The sequence below is a fragment of the Zalophus californianus genome, chromosome 14 (assembly GCF_009762305.2).
Source record: "Zalophus californianus isolate mZalCal1 chromosome 14, mZalCal1.pri.v2, whole genome shotgun sequence".
NCBI classification, from domain to species: domain Eukaryota; kingdom Metazoa; phylum Chordata; class Mammalia; order Carnivora; family Otariidae; genus Zalophus; species Zalophus californianus.
This window is the reverse complement of record NC_045608.1, coordinates 19566492-19583105: the sequence shown is the minus strand read 5'-3', so window position 1 is coordinate 19583105 and position 16614 is coordinate 19566492. Positions and strand designations below refer to the sequence as shown.

The window sequence follows — 16614 nt, the reverse complement described above, 5'->3', positions numbered from 1 at the left end:
TATCCATGTGTGCGCACATGTATTTCTTATATGGTGTAAGAGACACAGGAGCCACTTGGAACAGAAAAAATTGAGGAACTGACCAGGCCTGGGAGGCAGAAAGTGGAAAGTTCTACCATGAGACATCAAATCTTTACTTGGTTGGAAAACTTCGTCCTGCCCCAGGCAACTGCACTGAGAATGCAGAGGGCAGACACCGCAGTGAGAACCCCAGGCTGAGGATGCACACGGGGGCTCTAACGGGGTAGTCCAGAGTATCTGCAAAGGCCCAGCACCTCCTGCCAGCCAGCCAGCTGGGCAGAATCAATCGGCCACCACTGTGGCCATTCTGCTCTTCCCCTGCGACATTATCTGTCACCCCTTGCCCGTGGTTATGCAAGCAGGAGGAAAAATCAATGAGATGCTCCGAAGAGTGAGGGTCTCTTCTTTGCTTCCAGTTGCTTCCAGCTTCTCTGTCAAATTCCTGGTGCTCCAGGTGCTGGCTCTTAATGGGGTGGGGGAGGACACAAGGCCACGGCCACAGGCCAGGCGCCAGTGACCACAAAGAAGTTCAACGAACAGGTGCCCACCTCGCCAGCCTCCCCACCAGCCCCAGCCACCCCATCCTCTGCAGAGACAATGACCATGCCTGAGCCCTTTCTAATGTCAGGGAGGGGAATCCACGTGGTGGCCTCTGGGGTCTGAGAGGCAGAAAGGAATCAGAAGGATTCGGAGCCAACTCAGCATCTAAGATGAGCTATGTGGAAATCTTGGGCACATGCTTGCTTTCTAAAATATAGACCTGAAGACTTATTCCTCTGATTCAACTCCAGTCTTCCCCCTGCCACCCTCTTTATCTCCTCAGCTTGACCCACTGAAAACCAAACCTCCAAAAGCGGACGGCCCGCCTCATCAGCCACAACTGCCCTGTGCATCTTTAAAACCCCCAGTCCCCGAAATCCCCGAAAACCCAGGCTCTCCCCTGCCTCTGGGCTTTTGCATATGCTGATCCGTCTGCCTCCCAGACTTGAGCCGCTTACTTTGTATCATGACCCAAGTAAGACGTTACCTCCTCCCGGAGGTTTGCCCTAGTCTCCCCAGGGAGAGCACGGAGCTCCCGCCTCTCTATGCATCTGGTACTTCCTGCATCCCCGGGTGACGACGTACGCCCCTGTTACGTGTTCCCACCTGAGCTCCCAAATCAGGCTGAGCATCTTAAGACCAAGGTATTGCTCACTGTGGGAATCTCACTTGCCATCCCAAGGTAGAAATTCCCTGGACATCTGCTGTTGAATGGAAGGTGAGCCAGACACAGCCCTAGCTTTCCAGGAGTGCACATGTCATTCAGGAGATAAGACGGGCTTTAACTCTGCCCTGTCCAACCACTGCACGACCCTGAGCATGTCCTAACACCTCTCGGAGCTTCCGTTTTCCCAGCTGTAATCATAGCTTCCCTTCCATGGGCTCACTATTTTACAGAATAAAACGAGATGCTGCGTGGAACGCTCAGGCACGTAGCTGGTGCTCCCGTCCCTTTGTTGCTACCAGCTGGCGGGCATGTCAAGGACTCAGACACAAGGTGCTCGCTCCCTGGCTGTCTCTTACCTGTCCTGTGCAGACGCAGTGCCTCCAGGATGTGGGACCCCGCAAGCTGCACCCTCAATGCCGGGATGTCCAAGGACAGAGGCCCGCCTGTCCCCGGCTTTTTTCCTCCGGGCTGCGCTGGGGTCAGAGACCCCTGCCTGCCCCTGCTCTTCATCGCGGGGCCCGGCACAAGGCAGTGGATGAAGTGTATCTGAGACCGTCTGATCATGCTGGTCAGCGCATCCTAGGACCAAGAGGAGACGGACGGGGTCAAGGTCCACTGCCCTGGCGTGAGACGGACAGTGATGCTCCCCAAACGTACACTCAGCCTAGCCTGGGCATCTCTGGGGGTCCCCAAGTCCTATACCAAGGACTGCCTACCTACAGCCTGATTCGCACTCAAGAGAAAAAGGGGAACTTCATAACAGCCCTTGTAACCGATGGGGAGACTGAGGGCAAGCCGGAGGGCCCCAGGTCACACAGACCCCTCGCAGAAGAGGCGGGCTAGAACCCAGGACCCAGGCCTATAGGCTTTTCTGGTACAATATGCTATGAGATTTTCTTTTTTCAAAGCTTGCCTTTCCCATGTCCCACCTTCTGGACTCAGCCTGACCGCTGACCAATCACAGAGTTCTCGTTTGTTATTGATGTGCCTCGGTGACCTATTTCCAGCCAGTGCTAGATCCCGCTGCCTTCCCCCAACAAGAGCCTCGTGCTGAAAATGAGGCACTGGAGAGCTGAGGAAGCTCAGGCGGGGCTGGTTTGGCTGTGATATTTGTCACCCGGGTCAAGAGGGTATTCGTGGATCCTGGGACCTTGCCACAGCTGCTCAAGGCAACATGGAGGAGCCCAGCCTTTGGCCTCAGACTTGGATAGATCAGGGGCAGGATGGTGGACGTTTCTATGCTGCTCCGAGCCCCAGCTCCCTCCTTTGTGGAGCGCAGGGTGAGACCTGCCTCTCCAGGCTTGCTGGGGAGGTGAGGTGATGCGGGCTGATACTCATCCCGGAGGAGGGCGGGGAGCCGGGCGGTGGAGGCCCCGGCGCTCACCATCTGTAGCTTGATCTGGGAGCACGGGGCTTTCCTCTTCACGGCGGCAAAGCTGCTGGCAAACGCCCTCCTCACTGCGCAGCTCCTCTGCAAGGCCTGCTGGGTAGTGCCCTCCAGGCCGGCCACGGCCTGGCACACGGGGGGCAGCTTGGCCCGGGCCTGGAACAGGCTCCTCACCTCCTCCCTGGCAGGGAGGACGGGAAAGAGAGAGGGACTTTAGGGGCTCATGGGGGAACAGGCCCACCTCGCTTCTCGCGAACCTGCTTCCTGAACCCTCCCCTTGAAACACACCTCCTAGCTGCTACACTTTAATCCACAGTCCCTTTGCTTTGTGGCAAACGCCAGCTTCTTTCTCCAGGCCTCTCCCTCCCCTGATTTTCGAGCAGCAAGAGCAGCGAGACCTACTGGATATCCTCGTCACTGATGGACCTGCAGGAATCCCACTGAGCCTGCACTTTCTTAGGGGGCAAAGCCACCTTGGTTCTCCCTAGAACAGGCCCAGCACATAGTAGGTCCCTGGATCTGGCACATAGTAGGTGCTTAGACTATACGGTTCATGCAAGAATGAACAACTCACGGGCTGAAGAGGCAGTTTCTGGCCCTGCAAGAGAGCATCAGTGAAATGCCTGGCCTGATGCCCAGCGGCAGACAGGGCCTTCCCTCGGCACCCCTGTAATGCACAGCTGTAGGGCCAGGGCTCCGTGTCTGTTCTGAGGAATCTGAGCTGCCTTGCCTTCTTGTTTGGGCCAATAAGGATGAAGAAGGCCGGGAAGACCCTGCGGTGCCCTCGAATGGGGCTGGGACACAGAGAAGGCTTCATGCCTCCCGGGTCCCATCGGCCCCCTCCCCCTCCAGTGAAAGCATGCAAGCAATTTCCATCACTCTCTGTAATCCAGGCCGCCCTGCTATCTACCTCCTTCTATGCCTCACCAGACTATCCAAACTATTAAGGATCGTTCTCCCAACGATCCAAAGGTATTTAAAGTGGTTAAATGCCGGGTAGAGCACAAAGATTCACAGTGGCTTGACTACACTGGTATTGAAATAAAAAGCTGGGGAGGATCTGGGGAAGCCCCCCACACCAGAAGCAGGAGCTCTGAGAGGAGAGGTCAGGGCCGTGGGGGAGGTGGGCAACACTCCCTGGTACAGGGAGAAGAGGCTGTGCCCATAGCCCTGATCCCCATACGTGGACTGCCCCAGCTCTGGGGTGGGTAGATCTGACTTGGCGGTTTTCAGTGGGAGGTGTGCCCTTGGGCAGGTCATGTTCGCTTTGGGTCTCAGCTTGATATATATGGAACAGAAAGGTTGGACCAAAGCAGTGAAACTTGTGTGTACATAGGCACCTCCAGGGAAGCCTATGGACAAAGCAAGTCCCCAAAGAGATCAGGTGGGATCCAGAAATTGGAATGTTAGACCAGCAGTGAATCTGGTGAATCTGGCACTCCTGGGGGTAAAACTACACCTTTAAAACAGCACCGTTTGGGCGCCTGGGTGGCTCAGATGGTTAAGCGTCCGCCTTCGGCTCAGGTCATGATCCCAGGGTCCTGGGATGGAGCCCCGCATCAGGCTCCCTGCTCCTTGGGAGCCTGCTTCCCCCTCTGCCTCTCTCTCTCTCTCTCTCTCTGTCTCTCATGAATAAATAAATAAAATCTTTTAAAAAAATAGCACTGTTTGCTCTCAAAAATTACCAATGCTTGGCTCTCAAGCACGCAAGACATCCTAATGGAATTTACCCTCAAATCTGTGGTGTTCTTTCACTCCCATGGGCCACGACCTTACACATGCTGTTCCTTCTTCCCTGAATGTCCCTCACTCACCAGAGCATCGGGTCAACAAGGCTTGGCCTCCCCTTTCCCTGCCCCTCCACCTCTTGCCCAGGGGACTGGAGCCATGGGACGTTAGAGCCAAAGGATGCATGAGGCCACAGGTGTGCATTGAGGGCCTGCTATGAACCAGGCTCCATCATAAGCCGTCCACTACGTTATGCCACCAAAGCCTCACAGCAAACACGGAAGCCTGGCCCCGTCATTCCCACTTCCCCGAATGTGAAACTGAGGCCCACATCACACAGCTTAAAAGCGGTGAAAGGAGAAACTGAACATTTGCCTGACTCTAAAGCTGCGCAGTATCCACCCGATCTTGCAGCCTGGGCCAACACATTTATTTTACGGTGAAGGAAGCCAAACAAGCCAACAAAACCAAAGGAGAGAAAGAGACTGCCCACGGTCACCCAGGTGAGAAAGGGCAGGGCTGGAACTTGACTCAGGTCCCCTGGCTCTCCATGCTCTCCTCCCTGTGCTCATGGACCTTCCTTCAGCCCCACCCCCCGGCTGGATCTCTGAACTTTCAGGAGCTGTGTACCCTTGAGCCCTCCTGCATACGGGCTTTCCTATCGACTCGGACCATCCTGTGCCGAGAACTTCGGCAAGGACCACGTACGTAGACCCAAGTGGATCCCGGTCCTGCCACTCTTTTGTTGTGTGATCAAAGGAGGGCCACTTCACCAACTGGGGCCTCAGTTTTCCCATCTGTGAAATGGGGCTAAGGAGGCGGTTTTGTTGTAAGGATTAGCAAGATACTTACAGAACGTTTATCCTGACGTCAGGCACACTGCCATGGGTGGTCAGTAAGTGTCTCCTCCCCCTTCCCACGCCCCCCAGCACCTCCCTGGTGCTCTCGGCTTCTCTCTGGTGTCCTAGCTCTGCCCCTGCACGGTTCCAGCAGCGAAGCGGGGAGGATCAGCGCACACACCCACAGAAGCATTTTCCAGGAGCTGTGGCCCACAAGCCGCGCTTGCTGCTAGCACTTTCTGAGCAGAGCCATCAGGGAAGGCCGTGTGCTTTTTTTTTTTATAGCACAAAACGTTACCGCTTTTGTTTTATGACCCCCTAGTCCTAGGACGTCCATAAAATCGTTCCAGTCACATCATCCTCCAGATACTTAATGAAAGGCAAGCAGCCAAAGTGAAGAAGTCTTGGCTTTTTGGCGTTTGTGCTGCACTGACCCCAGGGAGCCATCGGATCTGAGGGATGGGGCTGCTGGACGGACCATCCCTCGCTGAGTTATTGGGATGGCGTGGCCCCGCTGGGGAGGCCAGTCCCTACCCCAGGCCAGGCTCACCTTTTTGACTGCTGCAGCACCTGGGGGGCGTCCAGGGCTGAGAGGTTGGGCTTGGCTCTGTGGAGCCAGCCCGTGAGGTCGTAACGCACGGGGTCCTGCCCCAGCTGGTGGAAGATCTCAAACTGGAGGGGCTGCTCACAGGACCGGAGGGCAGAGGTCCCTGAAAGCGAACAAAGCACGTAAGTGTTGGGGTACGGGGGGGGACACTCCATAATCGCTTGGCATCACCAAAAACACACTTTTTCCACTTAAATATGTTTCCAGAGATCCAAAGCTAACAGTTCTGGGCACCTGCCTCCGTTCCCTGCACGCATGTCTGAGCATCATTTCCAACAAAGAATCAATTCCTCCTTGCTTTCTTAAACACAGGATACCTGTTTTCCCCACATACCATCAGTGCATACGATCTTCACGATTTTTGCCATACCCGAGTACCACCTGGGTTGTTACTTACTTAATATTTTTGTAAATTGACAAACATTTATAAACAGGTAAGATCCATTTATAAAGAAGCGTGGCATGACGGGTTGGGTGTGCATGCTGTATTTTCCGATACTCGTGGAAATAAATACACTGTCATTAAATATTTTGCAAATATTTGTGTGCCACCAAAAATCGTCTTGAATGGTACCATCCAAATAAATGCACAACATAGGGGCACCTGGGTGGCTCAGTCAGTTAAGCGTCTGCCTTCAGCTCAGGTCATGATCTCAGGGTCCTGGGATCCAGCCCCACGTCAGGCTCCCTGCTCAGCACGGAGTTGGCTTCTCTGTCCCTCCCCCTGCTCGTGGTCTGTGAGGCACATGGGTCCTGCCATGTGTGTGGCTTCTTGGAGGTCCTTTGTGGTCAATACCCAGGGCTGACCGAAGTTACCAGCAAGGGACACTTCTGGTGAAGTAAAGTATCCCTTCATCCAGAGCTTCCATGAGGCCTTTGGAGCCTGCAGTCCCCGTCCTCAAAGGGCCACCTTCCAGAAAAGCAAGGTGACGAAGCGGCCGCCTGCCTTGGCACGTCCGCCCACGCTGCCTGCACGATGTCCGAGCTGCTTGCATGGCCGCCTCCACGCCCTGAATTAGAAGTGGCTTGAGGGAGTGACCATGTTCCCGCATCATTATGTCTCACAGCCAGCATAGGGCTGGGCTCTGAATGAGGACCCCAAGAGCATTTGGGGAGGGGGGGCCGAAGGCAAGAGAGAAGAAAGGACATCCACGTGGGCTAAGCCCCAGCCGGCCTCTGCTGGACACACGGCCATGCATGAGGTCCCCTGATCCCGCTCTGGTCTGTGAAGTGAGCCTCCGTGGGCTGGTTTTCTAGAAGGTGACACTGAGCTTCAGAGATGAGCCTGCTTGATGAGCTTCAGAGATGAGCTGAAGTGGCATAGCACACAGGAACAGAGCTGGGATGGGCACACAGGTCTGCCGACCCGAAGCCTGTGTTCATCCCCGGTGGCGGCCCGATACACGGAGCCGTCCCATTTCCCAAGAACAGCCCAGGGAGACCACTCCCAGGCTCCCAGGCGGTCTGCTTGGCCCTCTCACGCTCCCCTTTCTTCGGGAGGTGGTTTCAATCACAGTTTGGTTCATCCAAGCATTTCACGGACAACGTTTGCTCTCAGGAGCCCCATGGAAACAGCTCGAAGACAGAGCCTGACCCCGTATTCCTCTCTTGTGACTCTGCACCATCACCTCTCCCCAGGAGCCTGACACTCCCAGAGGGGGGTAGGGGCTTCTGGGGCCCCTGTGCCCCAGCAACCCCCCTCTATGTCTGCCCTGCCGATGCCTGTCGCCTGACTGTCCACTGGGCCTGGGTCCCTCGGGAGCGGCCCACTGGCCCAGCAAAGACACTTAGCGGAGGGGTAACAGCAAGCACTGGGGTCGCCAGAAAGCCCCTCATGTTCTGCCTGATGGAATATTCTCATTAACTCAGAGCTAATCAGAAAGCCCTAGAGACAAAAGATCTTTTTTTTTTAACCAAAACATCTGAATTAATGGGTCTCTCTCTGTCAGGCCAAGACAAAGGCTATCACGGTCTCTCTCCTGGGAACGGACAGCATCAGAGCATCCCGCTCGGGGTGTCTGGGATTGGCAGCTCGGGCCTCACAGGAGAGGAAGAGGGAGCCACGGATCTCGCCGGAACCCCCTGCCCCAACCACGCCCTCCCTGATGCCTTCTCCTTCTGAGCCTCCTCTGTGTCATTTGCCTAAAAGTCAGGATCCAGGAAACATTCCGTCCAAGAAATCCATTTCGTTTGATTCTGGATCATGGGGTTTTCCCATATTCATCTATTCTGTATCAAGGATACAGACCAGAGCATTGTGGGGCAGAAGAGGGGGCAGCCAGCCCTGCCCTCACGAGCGGATGTTCCCGTGAGGACACACACGTGCCGTCCGGCATGAGGGCTACAGGGGAGGCGGGAAAAGCAGGAGGAAGGGAGAGAGGGGTGCGGGCCAGGAGAAGTCATTATTTTTCACGAGGTGGTCTGGCAGGCCCCGAGACCCAAAGGAGGTGAGGGAGCTGGTCATGCGGAAACAGGGTGGAGGAGCATTCCAGGCAGAGGGAACTGCCAGTGTGAGGGCCCTGAGGCGGGAGCATGCTCAGTGGGTTTGAGGAGTGGCCAAGAGAGCAGGGTGACTGGAACAGAGCGAGGGAGGAGAGAGGAAGGGCAAATGGCAGACGACCACAGAGGCCTAGCTGTGCCCAGGCACAGGGGAGAGAGCAGAGGAGACAGAGCCGTGCCCGGCGCCCTCCACGGTCACACAGGGCGGGACGGGGGAGAGGCAAGTGGATAACCAAACGTTCCAGAGCCCGGAGAGGCCCCTGAAGGAAATAACCAGGGAGTCAGGACGGGTCCACGGGGCTGCAGAGGGGACAGGTTCAGACAGGGGTGCGCAGGGTCTCTGAGGAGGAGCCCTCCGTGCACCAAGGTGAGGAAGGAGGACTCGGACGTGCGTCCACACATTAGCTCATCCATCCACACGCGAGCCCCCTGAGGGAGGTGTTACCATTACTACCACTTTACAGATAGGGGAGGTGACTTCCCAGAAGCCACGGGCCTTGCACTTAAGCAGTGGGACTGGGATGCAGCCCGGATCTCTGGGGTCCAAAGCCTGGGTAAGCTTTTCATAGCTCTGTCTCCTGGCGTTGAGTGGATCTGAGGGACGCTCTTCCTCCGCCCCACAAGGCCACTCCCACGCCCCGGGGTCATGCTCTGAACACAGGGTCCACGTTCAGAGCCCAGAGAAGGGTGGCGGGTCTGCGTGGCCTGTGCAGAGAGGACTCCCAGGCTCGGCACTGGCTCTGTTCTCAGGTGCCTCCAGGGCCGATAAGCCACCTGGCTTCTCAGGGACCCCACTGTGGGTGGGGTGCAGTAGAATCCACAATCCGAGGCTCAGACTAAGAGCTCCACTAAGAGCCATTCTCTCTGCCCCTCCCTCGTCGTTCACCAGCTGGCTAAGAGGCAGATGTATTTCAGAGAACAGAGGTGACCTTGGGAGAACAGAGGTGATCATGGCCAGGAGCCCACCAGGCATGAGGACCCTGCAGGGTGAGGGCAGTCCAGGGCTGCATCGTGACCTGCCTGGGCCCTTGGCCCTTCTGCCTTCATGGGCCCCTTCTACTGTTCAAACATGTATGGATTAAAAGTTATATTTCATGACCATATTGGTATCTGGACAAATAATATTAGTAATACATAAGTATACTCTATTAGTCTGCTATGGCTGCCATAGCTGGGGGTCCCCTAGCTTGGGGGGGGCACTTAAACAACAGAAATGTATTTTCTTAAAGTTCTGGAGGCTGGAAGTCCAAGGTCAAGGTGTGGGCAGGGTTGGTTTCCTGTGAGGCCTGCCTCCTGGGCTTGGAGCTGGCTGCCTTCTCCCCGCCTTTTGCTCTGCGCACGTCTGAGTCCTGATGTCTTCTGGTAAAGGACACCAGTCGTATGAAATTAAGACGTGCCGCAATGACCTCCTAATCTTAATGACCATGCTAAAGACCCTCTCTCCAAATACAAACACAGTCACATTCTGAACTTCTGGAGGCCAGGACTGCAACATGTGGATTTGAGGTGGGATCCAAGTCAGCCCAGAACATTCATACATACATACGTATAAACATCCATATGCACGTACATATATAGATAGGTATACATATGTATCGTATTTGACCTGAAAGTTTTTTTTTTTTCTGCTTGTAACAGAAAATAAAATAGTTGCATGGGCCCCTAAAAGTGCTGGGCGTGGCGAAGTTGGCCTTGGGCCAACCACTGCAGGGCCAAATCCTCTGGGACTAATTTGGGTACCGGTGCCCTGAGCTGGCTCCAGGGAAAGCGACCAGAACCCTCGGATGCTGCCACTGCTTCTGCTCCGAAAATCTGGTCCTGATGCAAGAGCAGGAAGGCCCCGTGAACGTCCTGGACAGAAGCCTCGGCGGGTCCCTCAGGGGTACAGACTTATGCTATCGCCAGCCCAGCGGACAGCAGCAAAGAGAGCCATCACACGTCTTTCTCCACATCTTCTCCCAGTTTCCCGTACTACTCCAGGTGGACGTTCGCCCCAAATATTCCATCGAAATGGCACTCATCTCGGCTGCCAATGACCTCTACGTGTCGAAATCAATGGCTACTTCTCAGCCACACCTCATCTGAGAGGTCAGGGAGGCCAGTACCCTCTCTCCGCTTGTGGCTTCCTTCCTACCCCCCTGGCTGCCCCTCCTCGGTTGCATTTCCTGGTCACTGGCCTCATCCCTGGGCCTTGACATTGGAATGTCCCGGGGCTGACCACTGGGCCATTGTCTCTGCCAACCTGGATTCCCTAAGTGATCTCAACCAGAACTGTGGGCCCCAACCTTCTTACAGATTTCCTCATTTCATCATCCATCTCTTCTGCTAGAATGTCAGCCCCACGGAGGCAGAGATATTTGTCTTGGTCGGGATGTATCTCGTGGCCCAGGACAGCGGTTGCTGTGTTAGGTGCTCAATAAATACTGCTGAATGAATGAGCCACACCAGTGGGGACCTGGAAGATCTCAAAGCGAAATCTGCCTTCGCAGAAGCCTCAGGGCGTCCGGGTGGAGTTGGGCGGGGGAGGGGGGTCACTAGAGATTCTGATCTGGATAGAGATTGTTTTGCATCTGCCTGCTGACACCTTCTGGGTAATCTTAGACCTCTCTACAAGCATCTCTCTGGAGCTCAGTGTCCTCACCTTGGGGGTAAGAATACCAACCACCAGACAGGTGACAGAATTCGATTAGACAGCATACATGAAGCTCTGAGCTCGGTGCCAAGTGTGGAGAATGGACAGCATTCCTCCAACCCCTTAACTGACAGGGACAATATTCTTCATCTCCATCAACAGCCCTGTGCTCATCGATCAGCCCTCACGACACTCCGCGGCCCATAACAAAGCTGATACATCTCTCACCCAATCATTGTCACAGAAATCCTGGCGAAAGGCAGGATGGGGTGACCGCCCCCCCTCCGTCATTGTGTGATCACTCCACCTGGGGCTATTCAAGGTTTGCTCAGAGTCACCATTGGTGAAGCACAGATAGCCGAACTTGAACTTGGAGCTGAATGAAGCCAAAGCCCAGGACCTCCAACCTCGTGGTTCCATCCGGATGTCTCCATCTCTCCTCTCGATGCCCAGTCCAGTCCATCACCAAGTGCTGTGGGTGTATACTCCCAGAGTCCGGCCACCTCCTCTCTCACCTCCCGGACCACCTTCCTCACCACCACCTGCAGGAACTTTCCAGAACATGAATCTGACCATGGGGTCCGATGGTCTAGAATCCTGCTTGCCAGAATCCTTCATGGCTTCTCAGAGCTCTAGGTTGAAACAAATGTTTTTTCGTGTGTGGCCCACAAGTGGGCCTTCGGCAGTCTGAGCCCAGACAACGTCTCCAACTTTGCTGTCCCGCACTGCGTCTCCTCTCCTCCGGCACATTTGCCTGCACGCCTCTCCCCCAGGCCCCCTGGCTCCCGGAGGAATTTGGTCTGCGTGACGCACCATCAAGCGCCAGGGTCTGTCATCTTGGGGTCAAACACAGACAGGCTCAGCTGTTAGCTTGTCCACGCTCTTCCCACGTCCTCCCCCGACAAGCATGTGAGCCCCATCCGGCTGGCTCCCCACTGCATAGCATGGTGCCTGGCACACAGTAGCCAGTCAATACATTTGTTGACTACACTGATCATCGATTGATAAATGATTGATTGATGATTAGTAAATAACTGATTAATTGATTAAATTGATAAATTTCATTTGCTGATAAATGAATGAAAGCACACACGGGCATATGCACAGACATCTGTGCACTCAGACCCCCCCACCCACCCCGCCTCTTGCAGGCCTTATCAGAGCTTTCTCTGCAGCAGACAAGGTCAGATTCCAACTCCCAGGCTGGACTCAGCATTCCTCTCCCTTCGTCCTTCAGCCTGACTCCCTTACCTTCGGCCCCAGCGCCTTTCTTCTCAAAGGCCGCACGGAGACGCTCGAGCACCACGCTGTCACTGGAACCCTCCACCCGGACCTCCTCGTCCAAGAGCCAGAAAAGGCCCCTGGCATCCTCCACACCTCCAATGGCTGGTAAGCGGACCTGGCAGAAAATCCAGGAGCACTGTGGAGTCCTGATCCCCGACCGAAGCCAGTCCTGGGCTTCTCTTCCCACCTCTGGGAGTCGGGGCATCTGAGTCCCCGGCATCATGACTCAGACATGCCAGCCCGAAGCCATGCTCCCAACGCACCCCCAGACTCCCAGTGTGGAAACCCCAGAACTGTTACAACCCCTCAGTTTCAGGAGGTCTGAATCCAGCCTCTGTCCTCACATCCTGTGTGACCTTGGGTAACTTACTGCACCACTAGGAGCCTCATTTCCTTTTATGTAAAATGGAGACTGACAATACCTTCCTCAGGTAGTGGGGAATTAACAAGGGAAAGCATTCTGTAAATTACACATTCGAGCTACACACCCCAGGCTGTGTGTATTTGTGCACAGCCTAACATCAAAGGAGTAATTCCATCCGCATCACTTCTTAGAAGTCTATGTTTTTTTAAACTAAGATCTTAAGGTGGGAGGGGAGAGTGCCCAAAGAATGTTCTATAGGAGAAAGTGAACTTGGTTCAATAGCGCAGGCACAGAATTTGAAATCTAGCCACAAGCTCCAGAAACCATCTAGGTAACTCTGAAGTTTTGTTTCTGGCAACCAGAGAGGCCTGGAGAAGCTAAGTGGCTCGTCCAAGGGCCCACAGGGAGGTGGCATCACCCAAAATGGCACCAAGTGTTTACGGGGGAAATGTGTGTGATGCCTGGGGTGGCCAGCTGTCCCTTGGTGACTGGGACTCAGGGACTTCCCAGGACATGAGGATTTCAGCGCTGAAGGCAGCAAAGCCCCTTGGCAACCCGGAACAGTTGGGCACCCTAACTGGGAAATACTGGCCCACCCCCCTCAGAGGCCCAGAGAAGACAAGGGGCACATACAGGGTCACATGGAGAGACACAGGGCAGAACGGGGACCGAATTCCAGATATCCTGAGGCTTCACCTTGCCTTTCTTTATGAGGTTGACACTGACAGCCAGCCCATCCTCAGAAGGTAGCTATTCCCAGCCACTGCCCAGGCCTCCAGAGGACCCCGTGGCCCCTCCATCCTCCCATTGCCCGGGTCGTCCCTTCCAGCTGCCTCTTCTGGGTCAGGAAGCATGGCAGGGAGGGGCGGCCAGCCCAGGAGGTGCCAAGGAGAAACATAAACAGGCAATGACCGGCAGGGCTCACGGACAAGGCAGCTTTGCAGCAACAGGTGCAGGCCTCTAGGAGCCAAGAGAGGGCTCGGAAGAGAAGGCCAAGGGTGGCCGACAGGAGACAAAGAATGAGAAAAGTGGCAGCCTGGGGTATCCCGTGGCAGGAGAAACACGTGACCTGTGGGCCAAGCCCCATGCCCGGTGCTCTGGGCACCAGAACTCATAAACATTCACAACCATTCCAGGGCACGCTATCGTTCCCACCTTAGAGACGGAAACAAAACAGACCCAGAGAGGCGAAGGGATGTGCTCAAAGTCACTGACATTAGACCTGAACCTGGCAAGTCAAGCGAAATGGTTCAGGGCCATCCTGAGAGACAGCTGAGCAGAGGTGCAGGTCTGGGGTCGGCCCAGCGGATTCTTGGGACGGGGAAAGTAAAGACTCAGGTACCCCCCCCCCACGCTAAAGCCCATAAGTGCATGGATCCCCTCATCGTTCCCCACGGGCTGACAGGTGGGGTGCCTGCTAAGCCAGTCTCGGGCATCAGGCAGAGAGGGGGTTGTCAACCTGAGGGGGTTTGGAGATTCGTTGCCCAGGCCACGCGCCTGAACCAGGCTGGGAGCCGATCACCAGCTTCAGGGTCTTTAACAATCCCTGGGTGATTCCAAGGGCAGACAGCACGGACAACTTGCAGCTTAAGACATCTGGGATGTCAAAGCAAAGCCTCGTGGTGTCTGAGTGCCTGGGTTTCCTGGGCTCCGCATTACCTGGGAAGGGTTCTGGTCCACCACAGCCACTGTGGTCCCCGGGGAAGCCTCCGGGAGGTCAAAGGGCACGGGAATACCTTCCTGGAAAGTCACAGAAGTTCCAGATTAGTTCCTTCCAGGAGCTGAACAGGGTAGAAAACTTCCGGAGGAGAAAAGGGAGGTGAGGACTTTCACCTCCCCTTAACCTTCTTTTTTATTATCATTTTTAAAATATTCTTTTAAGTAAGCTCTACCCCCAATGTGAGGCTCGAACTCACGACCCCGAGATCAAGAGTGGCACGCTCCATCGACTGAGCCAGCCAGGCGCCCCATATTATTTTTTTAATTGTGGTAAAATACCCACAGCATAAAAATCTACCTTTTTTTGCGTCATGCAGATAGTGGCATTAAGTTCATTCACATGCTGTGCACCTGTCAACCACTCCCCTACTTCCAGAACTTGTCCGTCTTGCAACACTACAACTCCGTCCCCATTACACACGGACGCCCCGTTCCCCTCCTCCTCCAGCCCCTGGCAACCACCGTTCCCCTTTCTGTCTCTATGAATTTGACTGCTCTTAAGTGTCTCATGTGAGTGGAGTCATATAGGGTTCATCCTTTTGTGACTGGCTGTCGCACTCCCTACAATGTCCTCAAGGTTCATCCGCGGTGCGGATGGGTCAGAATTTCCTTCCTCTTTATGGTTGAATAATAGCCTGTTGTGTGGACAGATCACATCTGTTTACACTCGCATCCCCCCAGTGGACGCTGGGGTCACTTCTACCCTTTGGCTATTGTGAGTAATGCTGCCGTGAGCCTGGGTGTACAGATATTTCTTCAAGACCCGGCTTTCAACTCTTTCGGGGAGATACCTAGAGGTAAGATTGCTGGATCATAGGGTAATTCTATTTTTCTTTTTTCAGACAAACACCATACTGTTTTTCATACTGGCTGCACTGTTTTATATTCCCACCGGCAAGGCACACGGGTTCCAATTTCTCCACTTCCCCGCCAATGCTTGCTGTTTTCTGGGGTTTGTTATTTTTGTTTTGTTTTTATCATCACCATTCTACAGGGTATGAAGTGGTATCTCAATGTTTTGATTTGCATTTCCCTAAATTTCCAGTGTTTATTGGCCATTTGTCTATCTTTTTTGGAAAAAACATCTATATTCAAATCCTTTGCCTTTTTCCCAATCAGGCTGTTTGTTAGTCTGTTTGTATCATCACCCCTCAGCCTTTGGATGAGAAGAAAGGGTACAGACCAACATTCCAGTAACATCCTGACATCGCTCACCCTGCAGGCTCATCAGCAATCGTGGTGAGAGCTTTGTCAGGAGCTGACCATTCAGTCCAAACTTTGCTCGTATTTAATGAGTAACTAATGAGTGCTGGGCTGAGCACTGGGTGCTGGAGGCAGCAAGCACGAGCCATGGTTAATGACATTCGCCATCCAAAAGTCATCAGAAATGTCCACGCAAGGCTATGCACGGAGATGTCCGTCACAGTGCTGTTTATAAGAGCGTAATCGTGGAAATCACCCAGATGCGCAAAGGAGGGTTGAGACAGCATCGGCCATAACCCGTGAAATGAACAGTTACTAAAAGTTGCCAGTGGAATGAGAACACGGGAATAGCATGATGCTGTGAGGAAAACAGTAGACGACAAAATCGTGTGTAGGAAAGGATTGGAAATCTGCAGAGAGGACAATAAATGGACAGGTAAGTGGTATAAGGTACAGACAGCAGTAACAGTGCTTGCCTGTGGGCCATGGAGCTAAAGGAGGTTGTGTTTTCTGCTTACGGATGTTTCTATGTACTTTCCAGTTTTTTTTTTTTTTTTAAGATTTTATTTATTTACTTGACAGAGAGAGACACAGCGAGAGAGGGAACACAAGCAGGGGGAGTGGGAGAGGGAGAAGCAGGCTTCCCGCAGAGCAGGGAGCCCGATGCGGGACTCGATCCCAGGACCCTGGGATCATGACCTGAGCCGAAGGCAGACGCTTAATGACTGAGCCACCCAGGCGCCCCTACTTTCCAGTTTTTTAATAGAGACGATGTATTGCTTTGAACATCAGAAATAAGCAAAAGAGGGGCACCTGGGTGGTGAAGTTGGTTAAGCGCCTGACTCTTAGTTTCGGTTCAGGTCATGATCTCAGGGTCGTGAGACCGAGCCCCATGTCAGGCTCTGCGCTGGGTTTGGAGCCTGCTTAAGATTCTCTCTCTCCTTCTGCCCCTCTCCCACCTCTCTTTCTCTCCCTTTCTAAAAACAACAGCAAAAACAACCAAAAAGAAAACATTCTCTCCCCTTCTGTTTATTCTCACTCTTGGGATTTCTCCCATCAAAAAGTGGAACCTATTTCCCCACGCCTTGAGTCAGGGCTCAGCCCTGGACTTGTCAGACCCACTG

The 16614-nt window shown here is 54.1% G+C and overlaps 1 protein-coding gene across 3 annotated transcripts in view; it reads right to left on the bottom strand.

The window, feature by feature from the left end:
• Positions 1–16614, bottom strand: part of MYO18B (myosin XVIIIB) — a 264358-nt gene that overhangs the window by 168300 nt on the left and 79444 nt on the right. For all 3 annotated transcript variants that reach the window (XM_035724040.1, XM_035724041.1, XM_027577179.2), the window contains exons 16-20: positions 14228–14308; positions 12172–12319; positions 5733–5892; positions 2613–2796; positions 1585–1807 (exon numbers count right to left, since the gene is read on the bottom strand). In XM_035724040.1, the coding sequence (XP_035579933.1) occupies positions 1585–1807; positions 2613–2796; positions 5733–5892; positions 12172–12319; positions 14228–14308 (796 nt within the window). The remainder of the gene's footprint in view (positions 1–1584; positions 1808–2612; positions 2797–5732; positions 5893–12171; positions 12320–14227; positions 14309–16614) is intronic.